The sequence below is a fragment of the Haemaphysalis longicornis genome, unplaced genomic scaffold (genome assembly GCF_048455015.1).
Source record: "Haemaphysalis longicornis isolate Haplotype H1 unplaced genomic scaffold, Haemaphysalis longicornis Haplotype H1 scaffold_9, whole genome shotgun sequence".
In the NCBI taxonomy this organism is placed as follows: Eukaryota; Metazoa; Arthropoda; class Arachnida; order Ixodida; family Ixodidae; genus Haemaphysalis; species Haemaphysalis longicornis.
This window is the reverse complement of record NW_027526460.1, coordinates 19,755,883-19,780,353: the sequence shown is the minus strand read 5'-3', so window position 1 is coordinate 19,780,353 and position 24,471 is coordinate 19,755,883. Positions and strand designations below refer to the sequence as shown.

The 24,471-nt window shown below is 49.5% G+C and overlaps 1 protein-coding gene across 2 annotated transcripts in view; it reads right to left on the bottom strand.

The window, feature by feature from the left end:
• Nucleotides 1-9,209: 9,209 nt before the first annotated feature.
• Nucleotides 9,210-24,471, bottom strand: part of LOC144153092 (cell adhesion molecule Dscam1-like) — a 136,308-nt gene continuing 121,046 nt past the window's right edge. For both annotated transcript variants that reach the window (XM_077684746.1, XM_077684744.1), the window contains exons 5-15: nt 16,974-17,118; nt 16,348-16,496; nt 15,762-15,893; nt 15,498-15,662; nt 15,118-15,188; nt 14,479-14,716; nt 14,038-14,130; nt 13,576-13,764; nt 12,510-12,686; nt 11,385-11,665; nt 9,210-9,346 (exon numbers count right to left, since the gene is read on the bottom strand). In XM_077684746.1, the coding sequence (XP_077540872.1) occupies nt 9,263-9,346; nt 11,385-11,665; nt 12,510-12,686; nt 13,576-13,764; nt 14,038-14,130; nt 14,479-14,716; nt 15,118-15,188; nt 15,498-15,662; nt 15,762-15,893; nt 16,348-16,496; nt 16,974-17,118 (1,724 nt within the window). In that variant the 3' untranslated portion in view covers nt 9,210-9,262. The remainder of the gene's footprint in view (nt 9,347-11,384; nt 11,666-12,509; nt 12,687-13,575; nt 13,765-14,037; nt 14,131-14,478; nt 14,717-15,117; nt 15,189-15,497; nt 15,663-15,761; nt 15,894-16,347; nt 16,497-16,973; nt 17,119-24,471) is intronic.

Below are 24,471 nucleotides of genomic sequence, written 5' to 3'. Positions count from 1 at the left end.
CCTCCACTACGGCGCGCCTCATCGCCTGCGTTGCGTCGGCGCGTTAAACCCTACAATCAATCAATCGGTTTTTTGTCCTCACCAAAGGCAATGGGTGTCTTCGATTACGATTCCCGGACCGTCCGCGGGCTACCTGGGACGCGATCCGACGCTCGATTTTCTCATGTATTCCCACGGAGTCCCCAGTCCGAGTGCAGTCCTGGGACTGTCCGCGGATAATCCAGAACTGACTAATCGAGGATGCCCAATACCGATCAGCGGGGGCGAGGGAGTATTATAGTCTGTAGATGAATTGTGGGCTGGAAGCCGCTGCTCTTTCACGGCGATGTCGAGCTCGCCTGAGGCCTGAACACGACACAACCACAAGGGGAGCTTAACTGTGGTCCCTAGTGCACGTCCGTGCGCGTGGTATAGCCTGGTAAGCTGTTCGCAATTGCTACGGTGTATGCAGACGGTGCAGCAGCTTGCGAAAGTATACGCCTAACAACAAAACCGGTTATTGTACCGCGTGTTGGTTACATCTTTTTTACATATTTCTCTGGGACATCCCTGTAGGGACCAGCCTGTGAGGGAACATACATATTGGCAATTATAACGATATAAGTCGACAATCAATTATAATTGCTACAACGATGAAACTTCCGGTTTAGCTAATGCGATCGTATATGCACCTCAATGGTCATTCGTTTAACCAATACAAAGGGATTGACGACGACACTCCGTTGTTAGATCGCGCCGCTCACCTTTATGATTGGTTCGCAGGCTTCGAGTGCAGACACAGGTACCAGTACACTGCAGGCTTGCGGAACCTTTAATGCAAATTTTATAAAACAGCATTTGTACATCGACACTTCGCTGGTGACTTTGTTGCTTATACCGAGAACGATGCTATTCAGAGTGACCGTGAAACAAGGTACCACGCACGAGACCGACGTCACCCGGGGTGACACGGGCAGCGCTCGCACTAGCGATATAGGGTTTATTTACAGAAAGAAAGCCTAGATTACAAGCACGTAGTTCGTTCCTGTTATCGTGTAGTGGATAGGACGTCCAGGACAGAGAGTATACACACTGCTATTCGTTCACAGACCGTCTGGATTCAACAGTTTCACATTGGTCTCGCTCGTACTCGCAAGTTTATGGTGCAACGCTCACGGGCAGTGACGCAGGACTTAGTATTCTCTTTCTTTTTTTTTTTTCTGTCGGCTTCGAAAGCGGATTTTAGATGGCCTAACCAATCGGGCATGCGTCGCCGAAAACAGCTAGGAATGATTTATTAATGCTTCATTGGCGGAAATTCCTTCCGAAAATACACCCTGAATGTCACACTGTACAGGCGACTTAGGTGCAGTCTTTCTAAAACTCAACTTGCCCACGTATCTGTGACTAAGCCTGCAGCCTGGATGCGAGGGTATTATACGGCGACAGCGTGGATTCAGAAACGTGTAACTTGCGGGTGTTCCAGGGTTATTTCGGGATCTGCGGTACGAATACGGGTGCTTTCATTTGGCACTCGGATTGCATGCAATGTGGTGCGAGAAAATTTAACTCGTTTCGCAAACAGATCGCAATGGTCACTGATGGCGTTCTGGTTGAAAGTTGTGTGTCTTACGCGCGAAGAGCTCCTCTGAAAACGACGCCACAGCCTCTCTTCACGCTTTTATACACCAAGGGACGTCCTGCTTTCGGTACTGCGTACGCCAACGCTAAGGAAATATTTGGGAGGAGTGTGGGATGCATTGTACACGGAGACTCAAACAGGAGTCTATGAATATGGTAGTTTGGAACCGGGCGACCGACCGTGCATGACCTTTTTCGCAGTGCTTAACTGTGAAAACGGGTGCTTTAAAATGTCTTGACGCTTTTCCCACAATCTTTGTCGAAGCGGAAAAATCATGTCAGCAGCTTCGCTTTCCTTTTAATCTCCGATCACACTAACGCACAAGGGAATTCGGATCTCATTGTATCTGGCATCCTGTAGTCTCCTGACTCGGTTGCGCTCTAACACGCATACTATCAATGTTTCAGCGGTTCAGAGGACCAACGAGGAAGAAGGAAATCAAAAACAAAAGGCCCAGAGCGTAAGCTAAATGTGTAGTCTGCAAGAAAAAAAAATAAAAACGTGTATATGATGACAACTTCGGGCATGCAGTTTGTTTTCGTGAAGCGAGGTGCCTTCGAGACCTCAGCTTTCAAAAGAATTATGTCGACTGCACGTCCTGGGAAAAGCAGATTTGCGATTTAACGCACCGAGCCTACACCTTGGCTGTGAGGGGTGCCGTATGGAGGGATAATTAGAGTTTTAGCACTGCGAATGCTCCGTGTTGACCGGGACCCGTCTGGGCGCTTGCGCATTCGTCGCGGTAGAGGAGATTAGTTCCACGGGCCGGCCCTCGCCATACCCGTACATTCGTCACGGTAAGGTGCGCCTCCTCACCCTTCCGCGCGCGCAGGCGCAGTCGGGTCCCGGTCAACACGGCAACTACGTAAACGACGGAACAGACGGACTAGTAGTCCGTCTGTTCCGGACTACTACGGAAGTAGTATCGCCACGGGGGACAGGCAAAAAAAAAAAGGGACATACGGTACATGTTCTTCACCCACTACTGATATTTTGAAAGAACAGTATTAGTGTCCTATGAGTGACATTTTAATGTGAAGGCGTGAAAAAAAAAAGGGGGGGGGGTGAAAATGCAAGCTCAACTAACATTCACGAAAAAAAAAAAAGCCAGGCATCGTACACGTATAAGCAGATGGGTCCCACCTCTCTCACCAGTGCAAGTCACGCTTGCTTACCTGGAAATACAAGTACTTCAAAAAGCAACGGCACCCTGGTAGGAGAACACGCCGAAGGTCGTTTTAAAGCGAACAAGAGCGGACATGCGTTAGCGTGTAACATCCGTTTCTGGACTGTTGTTTTAATGAATCAGTTTTGTAAATCAGTAAGTATAAATCAGTAAAGCTACAGCTCCCAATCTCGTCTGAATTTTTGTTTTGTCCTCTCCTTCGTTTCTCCTTACTATCTCCAAATTGTGCATGTAAACAAATTAGCCCAACAAGCTTGACTGTGGTTTAACTTTGACCACATGGGTATCTTTAACGTCTACCGAAATTTAAGAGTGTTTTAGTTTCTGTGTTAGGAATACAGCACAGGCTTCGTAGCCGGATATCGAAACCACAACCTCTCGTGCGCAGGCGCAAAATAATGTTTCCTCGGATCCGCCCTTGCAAAAGCAACTGTCCCGCGTCTTATAGTTGTTTATCGACGACGTATTTATTATCTACCTGTAACAATATCAGTAAATGGTACGTTTATCCAAAGCACGAAGCATTATACCCGTCGCGCCTCCTAGAGAACTTATCCAAATTGCTAGACAAGCAGATGTGCGTTCAGCAACCATTGCGCGCCTGCAGATATCTGCGCGACCTATGGTCTTCCTGATTCATCAGTCTGTCGAACTGGCATTTCGCGCTCAGTCGCTGCTTTTGTTTCGCTTAACGACCACAACGAAAGATATCTTCTGCTGGCAAAAGATAACTCCAGCGGTCGCCCCCGTCAAGTGAGCATCTGTCAGTCTAGAGCTGATATGATCTAAAAGCATTCAGGTACGGTATCTTGTCGCTGCTAAGTTGTCATGTGGAGTCTAAGGACCGCTGTATATATCCAAACAGCATGCGGCAGCTCGCCCGACTGCGTTGGCCCAATGGCCATGCGACTCTTTCCACTTTCTGGCTCAGTAGCTGTTCACCGTCTCCTCTACTCTACAAACATCGAGGACATTCACATGCGGGTACGCGGGTTGTGCTCCGTTAGTAACGCGTGCATCAAACTAGAAAAAAACGCACACTTATAGTCGCAGTGTTTGGGAATAGCATGACAGCAGCGTTAGAAGACGGGACGAGGACTCTTGTGACGTATAAGCTTCCGGCTTTAATACCCGTCGAAATATGCAGTTTCTTTTGTCTTATTCTCTCTCCTAAATGTACAAGAACTAATTTAGGCTCCGATATATTGTCTGTCGGAAAGAAACGTTTGTTCCTCCTCCCGCCCTTTCTTTTCGTTCGCACATCGCACCCGAACGAGTTGCTGATGTCTGGCTATTCGGCGAACCGAAAGTGACGTAACACAGGAGCTTTCCTTCCGCTAATACTGCCGCCACCCCTCTCGTGCATTCCTCATACAAAATGCGTTGTGTCTATAGATATTGCTGCGACGCGTACTGCAAGGTAGTCAGACAGATGCAAACAATTTGCGTCATACTTTCAAACTCACATTCTCGCAATAAATGCGCACAACACGAACCATGTTTTGCAGAACCGGATCACCACTGAAACCCTCGCGACAAGCTGCGATGAGAAAGTTCACGTTTAGTTGAAGCTGATTCACTTAAACAAGCGGTCACACACACGCTTGCCCTTGCCACACAAAGCTAACTAGATGACTAACTAAACGCAATTTTAACTACATCGCACTCATTCAAAGTACCCATATGCTCAATCGAAACGTTCCACCTAACAACTGCAGAAAACGCCATTCAGTTCAGCGCACGGCCAAACGTGCTAGCGCATAACGCTGCTTACTTGGTTCCATTGAGCATATTTATTTACCATTTCCATTAAAAATTACCAAAAGATAGGGGTAGGGGAAGGGAGTTCCAAAGCTTCCTCTAGCCCTGCTCTTCGTTTAGAATTACGGTACCGATTAATGCCAGCCACAGAAGACGGCTTCACAGCACCCCGGAATGTTAAAATGGGGGAGGGGGAAAAGGAGGCGAGCAGAATCTCTCCATTTTTTAAGCATTATTCTTTTAGATTTCAGCGCAGTGCCTTTGCTTGCAAGGATATGAAATCGCGTCAACTGCTCTCCTTCGGCATTTGTGTCACGTGGCGGTTCTCTCGGGCGTCTACTTTGTTAATAATTAAGTACAAACGACCGCCCTCGACTATTAGGATTGGGACTACGCAACGAGGCCTAATCCAACCCCAAGGCGGAAAGTTTAATAGTTCAACTGCAGTTACACAAAATGAGCTGGCAGCTCCAATAGCTGTTTCCTTGCAGGCATTCCACCTCAGGCATAATCGAGGCATCCTGTTCTTGGTTGCCGTTGTACCGTAGTTCCTTGTGCCAGTGGCCCCGAGCACTTGCCACACTTGTCTTGTATACTTCTGACTCCTGGTTGCAAAGTTCAACATTTTCACGCCCATTCGTCGAAATTATTCGACCGTTCGCCTAAAGATAAAAAGCAACGACAAAACGAAACGCGGCGCCCATCGGCACCGCGCGGAGTAAATTCGAACGTAGAACTCATGCCGTTCGTTATACGCAAGGGGAGTTATTCAATCTTAATTGGCGTAAGACGAAACGTAACGAGCTGGAAGCGACGAAGAAATAATGTGTTCGGTTGTGGAACGACCGTGCAGTTGTGCAGGACACGATGCTACGGCGAATGTTCCCAGCACCATTGGTACGGGGTTGTACAAGAAGCTACGTTACGAGGGGGAAACGAAATAACCACTGAACTGTCTTGCAACCCCGGTTTCACGACGGAGCACCATAATTCAGTTGAGGGGGAGAGAGGGAGAGGGTACAAGCGCGCGTATACGGCGTTGAACTCTCCGCTTTGGCTTGCTTGCAGCCTCGCAACGCGTGTTTTTGTACAGCATTAACGCAGCGGCGGTAGAAGATAATTTGGAGGGACAAAACATTGGCACACGACTATATTTATATCCTTAAAGAACTAAGAATACACGAAACCCGCATTTCGCAGCGATTCTTAATCGTACAATATACTCCAGTCCCGGCGACGTATACGAAGATGATAGCGACACCCCTCGTTCGCACGGAGGCCTTGTTTTCGCAGCCGTACGCGGGCGTCTTTCTATATTTGATCACTTACGTCGAAGTCGAAAAGAACTGCGCACGACGCCACACTTGAGGGTCGTAGATTTCTCTCTTGCTATCTCCTGCTCAAAGTCTTATCAAAGGTCGATTAGCGTCTTTCGTGTCACGGCTGAAGTTAAGAAATTCTCCAAACAGGATTGAAGGAAGGAATTATATGAGGATTTCGCCACGGGCGAATTCTTGCCGTTCCTCGGACGTACAGTAGATTAAGTTTGCGTAGGGTGCGCTGAGCTCTGCTCGTAATACTGCCTGAAGCCACAAAGGCGAACGGTTTTAAGACTACGAGAGCGCCATTTACCGTAGCAAAAGACAAGCCCCAGAAAGAGTAAACCTGTTTTAATCTGTAGCCTTTAGACATCGTTGAAACCGAGATAACGGTGTATACTTCGGGCGTTTTATCAACCTGGAGTCGTCGCACTGTATACATTTCCGGGACTGTGGGAACCCTCTGAGGACAGCTAGGATTACGCCGGCCCCAGCAACCCTGTCATGGACACTACATTATCACGGGGTCGCTACAGCTCGAGGTTTTGGTTAAAATTTATGAGGGCATTGCAGATTATTGCAGAAGTTATAAACTTTAAACCTTGATACAGTGAGTAACGGCCATGATACAAATTTTGAGAGCGATGGTCAGCGACTGCAGCAGCAAAATAACAGAGACAAAAAAAAAGTTACAGACAAGTTACACTTACAGAAAAAAAAATGAGCCTCGGCTATTTCGTACGTTTCCCGCGTCTCTGTTTCTTCATGTACTCTCAGGCTATGAAGCAAACGGTATAGACATAGAACTTGCCTTAAATAGTCGTAATACGTTTCCAATGACAGTCTTAGACTTGGCTTGACAAGGTATCAGAACTGTTACTGCTCGATTTGTCCGCAATGATGAGATCGAACAACTATAACGCAAACTAGCACTATGCGCCAACTTGATCCTAGAAAAAAAAGCTTCTAGTGAGCTCAATAAAAGTTGTACAGAGTCACAGGGGCCACTTGCACTCCAGTGTGTATACATGTTTATCTGCTAACAACGAAAGAGGCAACCGAGAGGAAAACAATACATCTTGAAATGCTTTACATGACTGGATTTCTTTCTTTGGACACCAAAAAACAAGAACACAACACAAGCGCACAAATAATAGACAATGCACAACAAAACACAAACAACAAGAAAACAGGCTTCCATTCTCATAAATACCTACTTAATATCACAGAAGTATAGCGCACTACACGCAAAACAAAGCCTATGTAGCAGGACGTCAACGCTGATATACGGCCGCGAGCAGAGTTCTTCAATATATACCAATTGCGAAATTCCGCTTCAGAATCCGAGCCGCGCGTGCCCCCCTGTTCTGTTGAAACCACTAGACCAGGTTTCAGAGTATCGGAACTCTTTTCTGTCATTGTTTTAAGCCGCCGACAGCGGCCATTGGTCGAACCGCGTCACGTGATATATGTTTACCCCGGGAAGACCCATGGGCGCTGACATTTTGGTGCCTCTGGGTTGCCGCGCGCGCGCGCGCTCTTCGGTAAGTCGTGATTTTCAGAGCACAGTGCGGCTGTATACCACGTTGGAAGTGAGTTTTCGATGCCCCAGACAGAGTGGTGATGCCGTGCTGCTCTGTACTGGACTGTTTCAACCGGCGGGACGGTGGAAAACGCCTGTATCGCTTCCCGCTGGGAAAGAACGGCAGTGGCCTAGCGTAACCTATAGCCACTTAAAAAGCGTAGCTTAATTAGTGGCTCTAGCGTAACCTAGAGCCACTCAATAAGCTACGCCAGCGTAACCGAGCGTGACCCTGACGCACCGAAGTGCAGGCTCGAAATTCTCAAAACGTAAACGCAGCTGCCGTGGTTGCCAAGCGGCGCCCGGACCAATTCTACCCGTCAATGTCAGCCGCAATAGGACGAATAAGACTGCCCACTCTGGCGCTAGGCACCAAAATGGCTGCCGCCCTGCGTCAGTGTCGTTACTCTTAAGCGTAGCTTATTTAGTGGTTCTACTTGTCCCGTGCTTGCCCCAGCGCAGGCGGAAGGCAACCGTAGACCGGCTTTTGATACGTGGGGCTTATGGGCAGTTTCGCAACTGGTGTATATCCGGTAACTCTGGCCGCGAGCAGAACTGTGTTTCGAAGTTGGCTTTGATGCAAGAAAACAACATATGTACAAACAAATTAGTGACTCCCGGCGTTCCTGTCGTGGATTTGCTTGGAATGTTCGCTGGTCGTTTCTGTCCCCTGACCACGTGGAGACGTCGAAGAGTTCTGGCCCAGCACACAAAACCACCGTACACATAAGACATTGCTATCAATTAAGGAAACGACAAAAGCTTACATTACAACTTTTTCTGCGACTTTCCACGCGAGTAAGGTGAGATGATTTTTCCCTCTCCGCACACACACACACACAAAAAAAAAAAACATCGGGAAAACAAAATGCTGTCATGAGCGCATGCAAATCCATGACGCAAATGACGACTTATTGCAAAACATCAAGTGCTGGAACACTCTGCAAATGTAGGTCCTTAACTGCCGTCGAGATTCAGTAATCACGTGGCTTTTGAAGTCGGAGAGATATGTTACGAATTTGATATCAATGTTTCGCCCAAACGGGGGGAAAAAAAAGAACGTGTGACGGAAGCAATATCAACAGTGTCACGTGTTGCCTTCGGTGGCGTATCTATAAGAGGAATGAACACGACATTTAGCGCGCTAAAAAAACATGTCCAAAAAAAAAAATGGCGGCAAGAAAACGTGGTAGGAGATTGAGTTGGGTGTGGCAGATGAGACGTCATGGTGTTTCTACATGCTGGCGCGCATCTAAAACAAGCGCGCGCACACTCGTTCTCGTACACACACGCACATGCACGCAAGCGCGCGCGATCGGTGAACGATGAGCATCATGTCTGAAGGACAGAGAAGGGAGTAAGAAAACAAAAGTTCTCGGGTAGTCAACGCGCACGCTACAACACGCGCGCACTACACACACACATGTACAAACTAGACGTTGCCCCACAGAGACGACTAGCGAGGGGGAGTAGTAGTACTGAAGAGTTCGTGGCGGTGGCGTTTCAGAGGTTGAGTTCGAAAGCGACGGCCATGTTGTTGGCCTGTGAGGAACTAGGGTCCGCGTCCGGTTTGTACGCTGATGAGTTGAGCTCGAGGCCTGTGGGCGCTTCCGGGGAGTCGCTAGCCTTCACCTCTCCATCGCAGCCGTCCGCCGGCCGGTCGTCGTCCGTTGCTGTCTCACGTCGCATCCTCCGGTCGTCTGCCGCCTTTGTCGTCTGCTGTCCCTGCTGGCCCTGTTTCCAGTCCTCTACACACAGTTCAATTGCACTCAGGTCTCCACCCGTCACGGCCTCTAGGCTGCGATGTCGTAGTGGTGGATTTCTGCCGCCTCCTCGATGATGTTGCCCTGGCACTGGCCGCCCCTGTCCAACATTTCCTGGGGGAAAACAGAAACAGACAACGGCGTGCAACGTATGCTTCTCATCCCAGCGCACCACTGTTCGAACAGGTTTGCTGACCTCCCGCACAGTTGCTAAACACGGGGCATGCGCTTTGCGTTCAAACACAGAGTGATGCGCCAGGCACTATGAACGAAAAACAAATTACAGTAATGGCATGTGCAGGTCACTTTGAATTCGACGGAGGATGGCGTGTCTGCACTCGCGTCGCCCATTGCGGCACCCACTGTGCGCCTAAACTCTCGCCGTAGGAAGATCAACTTTTGCGCATTCTGAGAGGTAATTTTGCATTGATTACCACAGCGAGGCATGCTTTCAATGTCTTGCGACTTACGCCCCAGGGAAGGCTCGAAAGTCGAAGCCAAGTTACTCGAATGCCACGCTGGCGTGTTAAGTAGCAATCGCTGCAGCGGTACTCACAATCCTCCGGGCGAAATGCAAAGAATAGCACTTCCGAAACAAATTTCGAGAAAATCAGAGAAAAAGAAAACGTACGTGCAACCGCATCCTCTTCTGCTCCTCGAGAGAAACAAGGGTGAACGGGGAAAGACGGAAGATGACAGAGAGAAAGAGATAGGAAGAGAGAGACAGAGACACACGGAGAGAAAGATAGCACCAGACGAGACAACAAGCGGGTAGCGACCAGCAAGAACGCCGCGGCCTATCTCTGAGCGTTTCGGGAGGATAAAACTGAGCCCGCAGCTGCTTGTGCACTTCAATACTTTTAACGCCGGAAATGGTTCAACGCTGTCCTTTATGTAGTATGCCCTGTTCCGCCGCTCTGCTGATACGCCCACACGACAAGCATGGCCTACACATTGAAAGATCGAGTAACTACTTCTCCGAAGGGAATACAAGTGGACACAATAAAAGCATATTTCTACGCAAGCCAGTACCAAACACAGTATACCCCCTTTGTACCAAACTAATAGGGACGTAGCAAGAATTCGCTACAAGTGGCGTTTTGATATAAGCGATGGCGACCTAAACGCACAATTGGTTTCAGACTTGTGGAAATTCGCTAATAAAGTGGCATTTCGATTAATGCGGTTTTATTATAACGAGGGCTCACTCTACTTAGTGCTTGTACAGCCTAGCAGGAATTCCGGCTTTATTGCCGACAACGTGCACGAGTGCAAGCAACAAAAAAAAAATAATTTTATAAGACTTTATGTTCAAAATGATCGCTTACACGAGTTCTCAGGAGCCTGTTACAAAGGTCACCTCGGTTGAAGCGCGCCATTGGGTTTTGCTTTACTTTCAACTCAAAATGACCCGCGGGGGGCCTGGAATTTATCCCAGCCACATGGGCGCGTATTTTCCGCGTACTCGCCCGTCGGCGGATGCGCGCGATTAAGGGCGTATTGCGCAGAAGCATGTACGAAACAGATATTCGCGCATTGCACCTGCGCAGTACTGGCGCGCTAAAACCACTTTCGCTAGCTAACCCGAGCAAGGGAATGCAGGGCGCGGTCTATGCGTTTCTTCCCAAAGTTGAAAGTGCTCTGTAGAGTAAGAAAGAAAAGTATTTAAAATCGTTTGTATCGTTCTTTTTCGGAGGTATCTTAAGGCGTCACAAATGGCGAACGTAAGCTTCGGTCCAAGCGGGTCCAGAGGCGTTAGGTTTAGTCCGTACAGTGCCGTCGCCAGTGTAGTGCGCTGATTATTACGCTGCCGCGTGCACGTGCGCCGACAGGCGCAAAGGCGCTAGATACGCGTCCATGTGGTAGCTGGTTTAAGTCGCAGTCAGCAGCGCCCTGTCCTCGCCCACGGGTATCGGACAGCCTTACACCTTTTCGGGAGTTAAAAGGACGGCCAGTGCTCGGCGGCGCGTGGGCCAGTCCAGAGGAGAGCGGTCAAGCAGCGTTCGCAGAGCAGGCAAGAAGGCAGGCAGAGACGGACGTCGAGGGCCTTACTCAAGCGCACACTGCCGCCGGCCGTGAGCGTCATAGACGCCCAGATGTCGCACCAGACGCCCGAGCGCGGCGCGTCCCAAGGCTCCTGCGGGACACGTACCTGGGACAGGGACGTTCCCTTGGCGTTACGCGTGAGCCGCGAGGGCGACGGGCCGTCGGCCGACGGGCAGCGCAGCGGCAGCGTCGCGTACGGCGCAGGGTACTGAGGGATGGCCGAGCCCAGCAGGGGCCGGCCGGGGCCGCCGCCGTCCGCATGCCGGGGCGTCCGCGGAGGGGCGCCCAGCCGCTGGTCCACGTCCACGTAGCGCTGACTCTGGGGGCGCCCCAGGCTTGCCGCTCCGCTCATGTACGTGCCGGCCTTCACCGGCTTCATCGGGGGCACTGCGCGTCGACAACGAGCGCAGGCCGAGTGTTTGACATGTATCGCCACTGTTAGCAGCACTTCACAAGCTTCTGGAACGTCAGGACATTCGGCATCATAAGGACCCGCTGAGTGTGGCCACCCAGGCATGTAACAAGTTAAGGGATTCATAAATGTGTCATAAAGGCGGAACGTGTAAGGATATCGACAAAAACGTAATGATTATACGAAAGGAAAGCAGGAAATTAGGTCGCGCGGAAAGCAAAGAGGGAAGGTTACCGAACACTTCAGGCTACGTGCTGATGTCTCAGATGATCGCTGTGAAAGCTATCCACTTTTTCTGCAACGAAGCAAACACCAAGCAAAACTGACAGGAACAACGGGAAAGTAAAGTTTCTACCTGGCTAGCACAAAAGATCATCTGCGGGAACCATAACTCCAAGAAAAGGAAAGGCTGTCGCCAGCATGAAAACTTTTGTTTTGCTCTTTTAGTAAGGATCCCACTCATACTACGAACTTCGCTTAGACAACAAGGCTTGCTGTGTTTTTACGTTCCTGAAGTGTAAAATAAAGAACGACAGGAAAGTAAGCAAATGCCCTAAAAGTTCGCATGATTAGTTGAATTTCTGTTTAACCCGTTGCCTAGCGACAAGCACACCGAAACAAGCACACAGCTGAGCAACTGACCGAGGTAATATTTTATAATGAAGCAGGCACGCAAGCCTGCTTTAAATGTAATTCTTCCCGACACTCGTAAGCGTGCCCAAAACGCGCGTTTCACGATCACGCCTTGCATTATTTTCCACGTCCGGTCATGCAGAAAGTTCCCGGGCGCGTGGAGAGAGAGAGAGATAGAGAGCTCACCGACGATGTTCTTGTACTTCCGCCTCTCGTGGCTGACAAAGAGGCAGGCCCCGGCAATGACGAGCACGATGATGGTGAGTGACGCAGCCGCTGGCGCCACCACCGACAGCCGGAAGTAGACCGGAAGCTCCCGGCTCTGGCTCCCGTGCGGGGCCGGCATAGAAGCGTCGGACAGCGCTGCAACCAAACGCCCGGGCCGGGGGAGCTAGCTCCGTGAGAGCGCCGAGGATAGTCAGACAAACGCCGCGCGAGGAACGTTTGGGGAATTCCTCAATGGTGATGAAAACTTTTATTAAGCAGAGCGGAAGGTGTTATGGTCGCTCGCCGGTGGGAGGACTCCTCAGTCCAGGAATCCTTGCTCACCGGATCGCCAGGACCCATGTGCAGCGGGTGTGGAGAGGGCCTATCCATAATCCACATGCTCATCCAATGCAAGGCACTTGACACAACACGACGCAAACCCTTCCCACAACTATACAAACACCACATCCCGTTACATCCGTCATAATTTTTAGGAGACGAGCCCGTGTTTTCAATCAAGCGCGTCTTTGAGTTCCTCACTGATGTCAAATTTTTACATCTAATTTCTTATCATGCATCATGTCAACCTGGCCCTTTACACCAGTCATCTTCACTGACTTTTGATTTTATGTTTACTTTTACTGAAATGTTTTAGTAGTCGTATCATTCATGAACAACTATCCTTTGGCGCTCCTCGCCCTCAGTCGGCCTTGCGCCATTAAAATCGAAACATTCTTGCGTCGTAGCTGCCAGACGCGCCCTGGCGACCAGGCTCCTCTGGTCTCCCAAGGCTCAGAATGACCGGCCTGTAGATGTTCTCGCATTAACTACCGTCCCTACCAATCCTGCATGGCTAAGTTGCTAGACCTATGGGCTCGGCCCGTAGGTCCGAGCACAATCTGAAGAGGGCAAGAATTATTTAGACTGTACACTTCACTGAGCAAACCGTACACGCCACGAATGACTCACTACTGGATTTTAAGCTACATGCAATGAGGAGACGTGCACAGGGTGGTGGTCCAAGGACCTTTAGATTGTAGCTCACCTCCTCCGTCGGTGAGCACGGTGATGGTCTCGCTGGGGGCGCTGCTGGAGCCCTCCCCCGCGGCCTGCAGGTATATCTGGTAGCGGGTGGCCTCTCTAAGGCCGGACAGCGTGTACTTGGAGTTGTCCGCCTGAGGCACCGTCACCTCGCGCCACGGACCGTTCTCCTCCCGGCACGACATGATGTAGTCTGCATAGGGGCGTACAAGGGCAAGCTTGTACCAACCCCTTACGGCCTCCGTCTTGTCTCGTTACGATTAACATCAACAGAGAGGGCCATTACAATATACATGTTGTAATGAAGTTTATGGATGAGATTCAAGGTAATGGAATGGCTTTGAAGGACTCTGAAGAATTGTGCGTCAGCGTGACAAGAAGAAAACTGGTGGTGCACAATGTCCGAAGCACACTGCAAACGAGACAAGAGGAGTCTGCGCGCATGCGGAGGAAAATTGATGCTCACGAGTGACGGGGGGTCCCGGAGGCTGCTGCCAGTGGACGACTATGGAGAAGCGGTCGTGGGACTCGAGCCACAGTCGCGGTGGCAGTGGAGGCTCTGCGAGACGACAGGAGTTCAAACATGATGCATTTGCATCGAGGGTTTCTGGTAGTATTGAGGTAAAACTCGTACGAAAAGAAAATTGCACTGCTAACTTTAATACTCTGCAGCCATCGAGACAAGGTCAAGGCGAAGTGGTCTGCAATCAGATTTTATTATTTGTTTATCTTTGTAACGTCTTAATTGGTTGACAAAGCGCAACAAGCAAGACGCTAACATTTTAAGAAATGTTAACAATGGTGATCGATTTTTGGTAGTTTACTGATGGCACCATACCATACGCTGGACAAGGCTAGACTGTTGTGGGCGCCAGCCACTTTTTAGTAAAATTTGAACGGCGCATACCTGAGTCCGCAGTCCTGGCAAAAACTTCTTGAGAGTCCGGACCGGAACCGGCTGCATTGAAGGCTTTGACAACGATGCTGTACTCGGTGGCTCTCTTGAGGCCCGACAACAAGTGCTCTTCGTCGGGCTGATCGGTGACTAGCGTCGACTGGTAGCTGTACGGTTCTTCCGAGCCACGGCTGCGGTAGCCGATGTAGTAGCCCACCAAGTGACCGTTCCACTGTTCCTTCGGTGGCGCCTAGGAACGGGAAGGGTCAAGGGGGAGAGCGCAGGCGTAAGAAGTCTGTTCAAACTCTGTTCTGGAAAATGTTTGGATTAACCGCCTCGCCACGTGAAAGTGCATTTCAGGCAAGTATATCCAGTAAACCCTTGTTGCAACTGAGTATTCGAAACAGAAAGCTGACTTCGTTATAAACAATACATCGTTAAGAGCGGGTACGAAGTGCTGTCCTTACATTGCTCCGTGTCATTAAACACTTGGAATAAAGCCAGATTTCGAATAAAGTGGTTTCCTTGTAACAACGGTTTGCGACAACAAACACGCCGTTACCACGATAATTCAATGTTTATGGCGCTTATCTCCAAGCAAATTTTTGTTAGCATTTTTCTTTGTCTTTCCAGGGGGGTGCATTGCCGTACCTTCCACTTTATTCTCAAAATGGTTGGTCCCCTTGACTCGGCAGCTACGTCCGTCGGAGCGCCAGTTGGTTCTGTAAAACAACAAAAACAAACAAAAGAAAACATTCAATGAAACAAGCACGTCATGCACGCTTTAGTGCATTACGCGTTGTTTACGGCTTCACACGTTGCGCGAACAGCTCTTGATTCTCCGCGAATCGGACATTTGATTCACTAAGCAGTTTTCATACACTCGGGGTAACATTTCTACGATGTACCGAAAGGATTTGTGAATCAGGCACCGAAGACCCCTTTTGCGGCTAGCCGAGGCTGCCCCCCCCCTTCACCCCCCCCCCCCTTTTTTTTTTAACTGAAGGCGCAGTTCCCGAAGCAACACCCACCTTCTTCTTTGGTCTGGAACTTGTGACTTTCCGACGGAGATCCCCTCCCCACGGTGTTTTCGGCCAACGCTCGAACGATGTACGATGTTCCGGGCTGCAGCTCCCGCAGAAGGGTTGAAGTCTGCGGGGCGACCACGATGGCTTCTTCTAGCCTGTGCGCGGCGCCTGCGTGGTGCCCAGAAGAAATATTTTTGCCACGTTACAAGGGCAACACAGATTCCAGTTCGAACTGATTTCGTTCGAGCCGCGGGGTGATGTCCTTACCATGGTCCTTCCAGTATTGCACGATGTACTTGGAAACGGGACTGTTCCCGCTATATGGAGCGTTCCATCGGACACTGGCGGAACGGCTCCACGTTTGGTCCACCTTGACGTCGAACGGCGCTGACGGTACCTCTGCGGAAGTAAACACGTGCAGCTTTGACCCTTCTTTATTTGCATAATACAGTTCAACACGAGCCCAATGCATGCGCCGTGATCAATCAATCAATCAATCAATCAATCAATCAATCAATCAATCAATCAATCAATCAATCAATCAATCGGCACACCCCGAGAACGACTCGCTGCGGTCATTAGATTAGTGATACAGATCAGTTTTTGGTTATTAGATCAGTCAATCGATCAATCAGTCAGTCAGTCGATCAATCAATCAATCAATCAATCAATCAATCAGTCAGTCAGTCAGTCAATGAATGAATGAATGAATGATGAATTAATGAATCAATCGGCACTCCCCAAGAAACTCGCTACGGTCATAAGATGAGTCATTCAGATCAGTTATTGGTTATTATATCAATCAATCAATCAATCAATCAATCAATCAATCAATCAATCAATCGTCACTCACCAAGAACGACCAGCTTGATGCTTCTCCTGTCCGAGCCGAAACCGTTCTTGGCGAGACAGCTGAAGAGACCGTTGTCCGAGCGTTCGGCGCCCTGCACGTGCAACTCGGACGCCGTTCCCCGATCGGTCACGCTCTCGAACACCTGCAGTCTGGCAACCACGGCGAAAAAGGTGACGGGAGGAAGCGTTACGTGCCAGGCCAGGTCTGAATCGAAAGACAGAACGTTCGTCCATCTAATTGATACATATTCTCGCTCGCTTGCATTACATAAATGAGCTGATTCAACGGGATATACGTATAGTAGTTGGTATTTTTTATGCTTGTATACCGTACAGGTCAATGCGCGCAAGAACCTTGCGAGCGGGAGTTCCCGTTCAGAGACTTCAGTGCCCACGCTACGAGTTTTACAGCAACCCCTCGTTATAACAAAATCGCTTTATTCAAAAGCTCGCTTTCTTGGAAGTGCATCATGGTCTCCACTCCAGTGCATGGCCTGCAATCAATTCCCGCTAAGCGAAGTATCGCTTATAACGAAGCCAGATCTTTCTACCGAGGACTTCGCCATAGCGAGGGTTTACTTTATGCGAAACAAACGCGCGCATGCACAGGGCAAGAAGGAAGAGTACCTGGGCGAGTCTAGGGGCAGCGGGTCTTCGTTTCGGTGCCACGTGACCCCCATGGGGCTGTCGCCGAGGGCCTCGCATCGCAGGATGGCCGTGTCGCCGCGCCGCACGCTCTCTACGCTGAACTTCTGCTCGAAGCGGGCAGGCACTGCGCACGGTACGGGGCACGAGAGAAAGGCCAGTTGGAGAAGAAAGCCCGGTGTCATTCCTTTTATAGAAACGCTCTAAAACGTCGCCATATTGGACCATTGCTGACTGTAGCACCAACAATATCAACAACAAGAACAAAAACTTGCCATGCACAAGGTACAGATGGTTAAAGGGACATACAACCGATTTTTGTGGAGTGCATGTCCTCTATATCGTATGAAAGCCAGCGTTTTATATACTGAGGTAACCACATAGAATTTATAAATAAACAGGGAGAGATAATTTTAATTTTGCGCTAAAATTTTTTAAGTCTGAAAGGTGGCGCCACGTGGTGTCTAAACGTGACACTATGCTACATGTCCAAAAAAAAAACTCCGTCGATGTCAACGCGTGATTCAAAAACCGCATAAAGGAATAGGAAACGATACACATTTTTGTTGTTTTAGCCGGGAACAAGTTTTTAAATACCTCTTTTTATCTCACGTGCAGTTAAAAGGCATGTTGCCACACGGCCCGCTGTCATGGTTGCCAGCATTCCTTTTGGCGGAACTCGTATGGCTGGTAGATCTAAAAAAATTCCCGGACCATCTCCACTAACGTGAAACCCTGGGAGGGGCGAAACATGCAGTGTATAAGTGTTTTCTTGGCGACTTGGTGTTTTTGCCCACGGAGATGAAACCATTGGGGGTATGCGTATGCAGCTTTGCTGTAAAAGTCTCGTGTCTTTGAAGCACGAAGCGTTCTTGCGCGAGGCGTAAACGAGTGTCCCAGTGTTTTTAAAACGTACGCGTTACGAAGCGGTCCAGCACGAGGCGTAAACGAGTGTGCCGGTGTTTCACCACCGTGACTACATGAGACGACGACGAGATGAGACGCCAACAGCCTACCCCCTAAGGGGCTTCGTCCCTAAAATTCCGCTATCAAAAGTTCCAGGGCGCTATCAGCGAAACGAGATGAGTTTTAAGTGGTGCCCTATCATTCGAGATAGCGAAAATATACTCGACAAAAATGGGTTGTCTGTCTCTTTAATAAAAACCCCTGCGAAGGTGTAACTTGAGGCTCCGCCCGCAAGGAAGCCACCCCTGCCCGCCATTTTCGCTTGAGCTGTGGCTCGCTGAGCGCGCGCTCTGCTGAGAGCGAGACTTTTTCTCTCCCTCCGATGCGCTGTTCAGTGTCGCTGGTGCGAGAGTGTAGCTATATCAATCGTTCTCCCCTTAATTCTAACTGCTTTCCAACCTGTTCTTTTTTTTTTTTTTTCGCGCATGCGCGTGGGGGTGTGCCGGAGGAGTTCTCTGCGTACGTGGAAACTCCGGATTTTCCTTTCGCCGAGCCACATAAAGCTTCGCTTTAAAAGAGCTGAGAGTGGCTGCACAGAATCTTCTTGTTTAAACGTATTCCAGCAGTCCTAACGTATGGACGCTGAAAGTAAGACCGTCAAAAGCTGGATTCTATATTCTGCGCTAAATCTCAATTCGCTTTAGCAAGAATATCGGCTAACCAAAACAGCTATTTTCGGCCTGCCGTAAGCCAGAACGATTTTCCCAGCATTCCCCATGTAGTCAAACGACCGTTTTATTTCAGTGGCGGCTTCGAACGAGCACTGTTTCTGTCGTCTCGCCTTCCAAACCTTGGAGACGCCGGGGTCGGCCAAAGCGAAAACAGGGCCCTGCCCCGCGTTTCAAGAGGAAGCGTGCCGCAATAAAGGGGAGAAATTGAGGGGTGGCGAGGGGGCAGTTTCTTTCAAATCTGGCCGCCGCCACCGCCGCGAACGAGCACCTCCTCTGGGAGCGTCGGCTGCCGCCCCCGATTGACCCGCTGTCGCCGTCGTCGGTCATAGCGGCGCACGACCGCGGCTCCTTGGCGCGAGGGTAGGCGGCTGATTGGGCGCTTCCTGCCCCCCGCCTGAATAATCGGGATACGTGCGCTAACGCGGCGTCTGCTTCTCTGGCGCGAGCCAGGAAACGAGCGCTCGTCTGGCTCCGAAGGGGCAACGTGCAGCTGTCTTGGGCACGCCGTAATGAGAGAGCCGCCGAAGAGAATAAGCTGTAAGCTTATTCTAAGCTTATTCTAGTTTTACCTCCCTGGTGGAGCAACGTTGGTCCCTCACAAGTTTCAATGAATTTCAACACCACGAAACTGCGAACCATGCTGCCTTACCGGTAACCCTAACACAGCTTATCGTAAACAATGTCCACGCCAAACACGCATTAGATAGATTACTATCCAATAACAGCACCGAGCATTCGACGTTCCTCCGAAAAAAACATGTAGTATTAGGGTACGTCTTACTGAGAAAAAATATTAAGTCAAAGTTTCTGTATTTTTGTTGTGCTTTGCAAATGAAATTCTCAATTTTACGAGCTCCCTAAGCAAGACAGGCCGAAAAACGCAAAGGTAAGAAACGCGACATTGAAGGCACACAGGAAGTTAACCATCAACCACATAGAAATCCTCCTCGAAATCGACACGCAAGCGCGCGCACTCAACTGCATACACACGTCAGGTTAACACTTGGGGCCGTACATTGAACCATATATACAATATCGCACACGCACACGTGCACAGCCATTCACAAGGGAAGGTTTTGGGTGGGAATGGGAATTGGGCGACGAACACCACCTGCAACAAGTAAGAAGAAACAAAATGCAAGATTAAGAGTAGTGTGAGTTTGCTTAAGGAGTCTCGTGCGTGTTTGTAACAGCACCGAAGATCTACCCGGCGTCATTCCTTACCAGGTGAAGCCACCAACTGTACTCGTCTTTCGAGCAACAAGCCCTGTCAAGAAAAAGCGACGAAGCTTCGTTGCAAGGTTGGCAACCTTTGAGAATATAAATATTAAATAACGAAAACCACCTTGCACGTACTACGCACACCGGCAAAATGTTTAGATGGAAAACGCTTACAGTCTCAAACTGTTTCGCCAATACCCAAATTTTCTACACCAGTAAGCTCGCGTGCGGGGATCCGGAAATAGCTCGGATGTGCGAAGCTTGCGAGAAATCGTGCGAGGCGCGGCGGCGCAGCGAACGCGACGTCGACGCATTTACCCGCACTCGAGGTTCCTATCCGCGGCTTCCGCATCAGGCGTAGCTGCGGCGGACAAAGACCTCTTCTCCTGCAGCGCGCGGTGGCATATCGTAAGACGGGAAAAAAAAATCGATTCTAAACGTCTCCAAGGCATCATACCCGGCTGTCCCGGTGGCCGTAAAAGGCAACAACGAAGGCGCAGGCACTCCCTATCATTGCCATCGCTTTGGTCGTTCCAAGAAATATTTTTCTATTTTATTCAGCTTTACCTTGGTCGCTTTATTCAAAGGCTAAGGGTCGTCGTCTTCCAGGCGCGTTTTCTTGACTGCTTCTTTCAGCGGGCAGTGAAAAAAAAAAAAAAAAAAAACGCGGCCGTGGGCTTAACTTGGTAACCCCACGTTTCCTTCCGCACGCTTCAACCCAGGCCCCTTTTCTCCAGCTTTGCGTTATTTTTTACGCTTTCCGCAAATCGCAGCTTGTAAATTGTGTTTGGAGCTCGAAAGGAGACGTGCGCTGGGTACCTCTTTATCGCGTTCGGATATCGAAGCGTGCCGAGCCTTTCTGGAATATAAAAGTACACCGGACTGGGGTCGTTTAAAGGCTCCGTCGACCGCCCAGGGAGTTTCTTTATATCATTATCGAACTAGATCCGGAAAGCATTCCTGCGCGCATTACATTACGTTGACAGGGCCAAGCGCCGTTTTCTGTTAAACGATAAGCGTAACAAATGCTTCGTGGGCAGACTAGCTGGGAAAACTGCGAGAACAACTCAGTTATTAGTTGTGAATGCGATAGCATTCACTGATGTCTATTTGTAAGCGGCAGGCAGCGCAGAGCGTCATGGATCGCTAGTAACTGCTGCGCCCGCTGGGCGGCTGCCGCCATCGCCCGCCCCTCTTTTCCCGAGCTTCTGCGCATGCCCAGGCATTTCCTAGCAGCGCGTGCTCTCTCCTTTTTTTGTGTGCTTTATTTCCGAGACACACGCTACGGAACGCGTGGCAGCCAATGGGAATTCAGCAGCCTGCTACAGAAGCCGGAATGTACACCAGCTGGCATATTTAATGCGCTCGCATTAATAAATTATTTTGGCAAAGAATTCTACTAGAACGTAATTGTAACATGTCAAGAAGAACGGTAGTAAAAAAGTCGACCGAAACTGTTGCGTAAATTGCTATTCCCAGATTTCGCTTCTCAAGTATAGTTTTTAAATGGACAGGCGCGATACAACCAGCCTGAGAAAGAAACCAAGCACCTTCGCGCGCCTTAGCTCTTCATCGCGCTGCTTGGCAGCACTCCTCGCGTTATCAATCCGCTTATAACGGGAACCCCTCGTTTCTTATAAGCGGTGTCGCTTTAAACCCTAAGGGGGGCGTCACATTTTCCGGGGTGCGCGCGAGAGTCGTTAACAGCCAGAAAACCGGGAAGCGCGCTGCGAGGCCTGCGTGCAAAGGCCGTTGCTCCGTGCGTTCTAAGATGCCGGAAGGAGAGAAAAATTCTGACAGGAAGGGAAAGATCAGAAAAGGCGCCAAAATCGATCCCTTTGTCTTCCCCGTGAAAGCATCCACATGAAGTCAAGAGCCCTGCGTCAAAGAGGATCGGCTGAGCTGAAATTTGAGGGAACGCCAGTGGCGCGATCGAAATTCACTGGTCTGCCCCCGAAGGCTGCGAGCGTCTTCCAGCCGAGTTCCCAGTGCATCTGAACGCAGTGCAGAAAAGAAAGCTTCATTGCGTCGATTTTTTGCATTGCGTACTTGAACTTTCGACAGAAAACATCCGTCATTTTGCGGTTATTTCTCATGGGAATCGGCCAAGCTCAAGCTTGAAAAAATGTAGCCACGGTATGGCACTGAACACCGCATACCCGCATTTTTCATATTCTTGTAATAACTTGATCACGTATGTGTTTCAGCGCGAGCACAAGTTAACTATATACGTATAGGAGCGTTCTGGCAGCGTTAACAGTGACCTTATTCGTGGTTTTGCTGTTTTTTGCCTTGGTTTACTTGCAACCTGTTTGATTCAGCTTGAATTAGTGGCGTGATGCGCAACAAAGCTCTAGTCGTTTGTCTTTCGTTTCAGCGACAGTGAGGACCATTTGACGTATACTCCTCATTGCTTATGAAAGTTATATCTGTACCCAGGTCTGTAGGGCTGCCTGGTACGGTAGAAATAACATAATTGGATAGCAGTGAGGTGCGGCCTTAGGGAGGCTCCCTGGGAAACAAACAGCACTCAATCGCCAGGTCGGGATACGGATGAAACCTCCCGACAATGGAAGAGGCTTCGTCCTGCAGTAGAAACAAATAGGCTGATGATAATGATAATGAGAGCCACTGACATGCTGCAGAGTCGCTTGGTCTGTGTCCTCTTCGTCTTGGCTGCGTGCCTTTAGCGCTAGAGTTCGCGGAATTCATCTGCCAGTGAGTAGCTAGCTACCCATGGGCGCAGCTGCATGCAAGCCATAAGCGGAGCGGAGTCCGCGACTTCGTCGAAGCGGAGAACCAACACGGAGTCGGCTCGCTCTTCTCGCTTGGCGTCTTCTTCCTTCGGAGTCAGTGGCCGCCTCGAACCGAGGCTGCTTCGCAGAAGTTCGGTCAGCCTTTGGATTAGAGCCAAGACGCTGGCTTCGCCCCGAGCGCAAAACGCGCCAACGCCTTCCAAGTGCTCTGCCGAGGGCCCCCGCCGTTTTGTATCTCTTTTTTTTTTTTTTCCGAGTTAGTGTCTCAAGAGACGGTGTTCCCCGCGGCCACCATTCTCCCCCGTGTTCAGCCAGGCCTTCTCAGCCCAGGGAACGCCTGCACTTTCGCAACGCCGTTTCCCTGCGCGCTCAACCACTTCGTGTTGCGATAGCAACGTCCAACGCACGTCTACTCACCGGACTAACTGGCGCATTAAGTTTTATTGGTTTGCTGTGTAAAAAACGGGCTGTTTCGGCCATTTATTCGCTGCCGACATCTCCACCGCTCCTCATGAATGACACGAAGCTCTCTAGCGCAAGGCGTTAACGAGTGTCCCGGTGTTTCTTTTTAGTACGCGTTACGTTCTAGCGCAAGGCATAAGCGAGTTTCCCGGTGTTTTAGTACCGTGACTACATGAGACGACGATTACGACGACGACGACAGGAGTTTCCAACAGCCCCAGCCCCTAATATGAATATTTTGGTCGGTCTGTCTGTATGCCCGCCTGTCTGTCTCTCTGTCAGTCCCTCGATTCAGTCACCCGGCCAAAAGATAAAGGAATCCTGAAACGAGAGGTTTATGTAGGCAAAATTTCTCCAGATCACGAAGTCTGGAAACGTGCTTCATACTTGTCAATATTTTTCAGCAAAACGAACGCGTAGGTGTATTTAAGGCAAAACATGAGTACGTAACTGGCACTAGCTCATCTTTTAATTTAAAATAGATGTGCGCTTGATATTTGCAATAGTAATTAAAAACACCCGTTGAAGACAATACTATTTTGACTCCAAAGTCAGCCTCCGTCTTTACTTGAATGCGTATCAAATATTCTTATATCTCCTATGCGCAATATCCCTCATTTTTGTGGCAAGTTTTGTAACCTAAGCATCAGATTACACGGCGTTTAGACAGACATTTACGTGCAAACAACGTGACGATATCGCGGAAAATTCACGAAGTCGAGAATACGGTCCCTAATGTGCCAGCGTTAGATCAATCAATCACATTCCGCGAGTAGTTCTGAGAGGAAAATGCGCACCTTGCTTGAACATTCCGAGCTTGTTACGCGGAGCTCGCAAGCTTAAGCTGTAAACGCATGCAGGCAAAATCTTCACTGCAGGGCGTTACGCGCACCCAATTTTGCTTGCGTAAGCTCAAAGCTGAATGCTGCCAAAAGCACTTGGGGTTGCTTCGACAGGAACTCAGGTTGCGTTCTCTTTTGTTCATTCATTCTTCTTTTGCGAAAACTTCACTGGAACAGAATATTTTCCACTGTTTTGTAACACCGCCATTCTCGCGAAACGAAACAGTCGAGCGCGACGTGGCTGCGATGTTGCGAGGCGTGTTCAGTAGGAGCCGCATTCTTTGCATTGTTGCAGCTTCTGCCAAACCCTCGCCATAACGACTTCGCCTTCAGTGAGACTTTAGCTATGACAAACAAAAGTATGGCTGCCAACATATAAACGCGCTGAAATTGTGCTTGCGTGGTGAAAATTTGTGATATTGCAAATATTCCGCCATAACCGTTCAGGTTAAATTGTATCAGTTTCACGCCGACTGCACTCGTCCGCGCCATAAGCGGTGCGATTAAATGCTCCCTCATTACGTTAAGCGAAAGATTAATAGGTTTGATTTTATTTATTGTA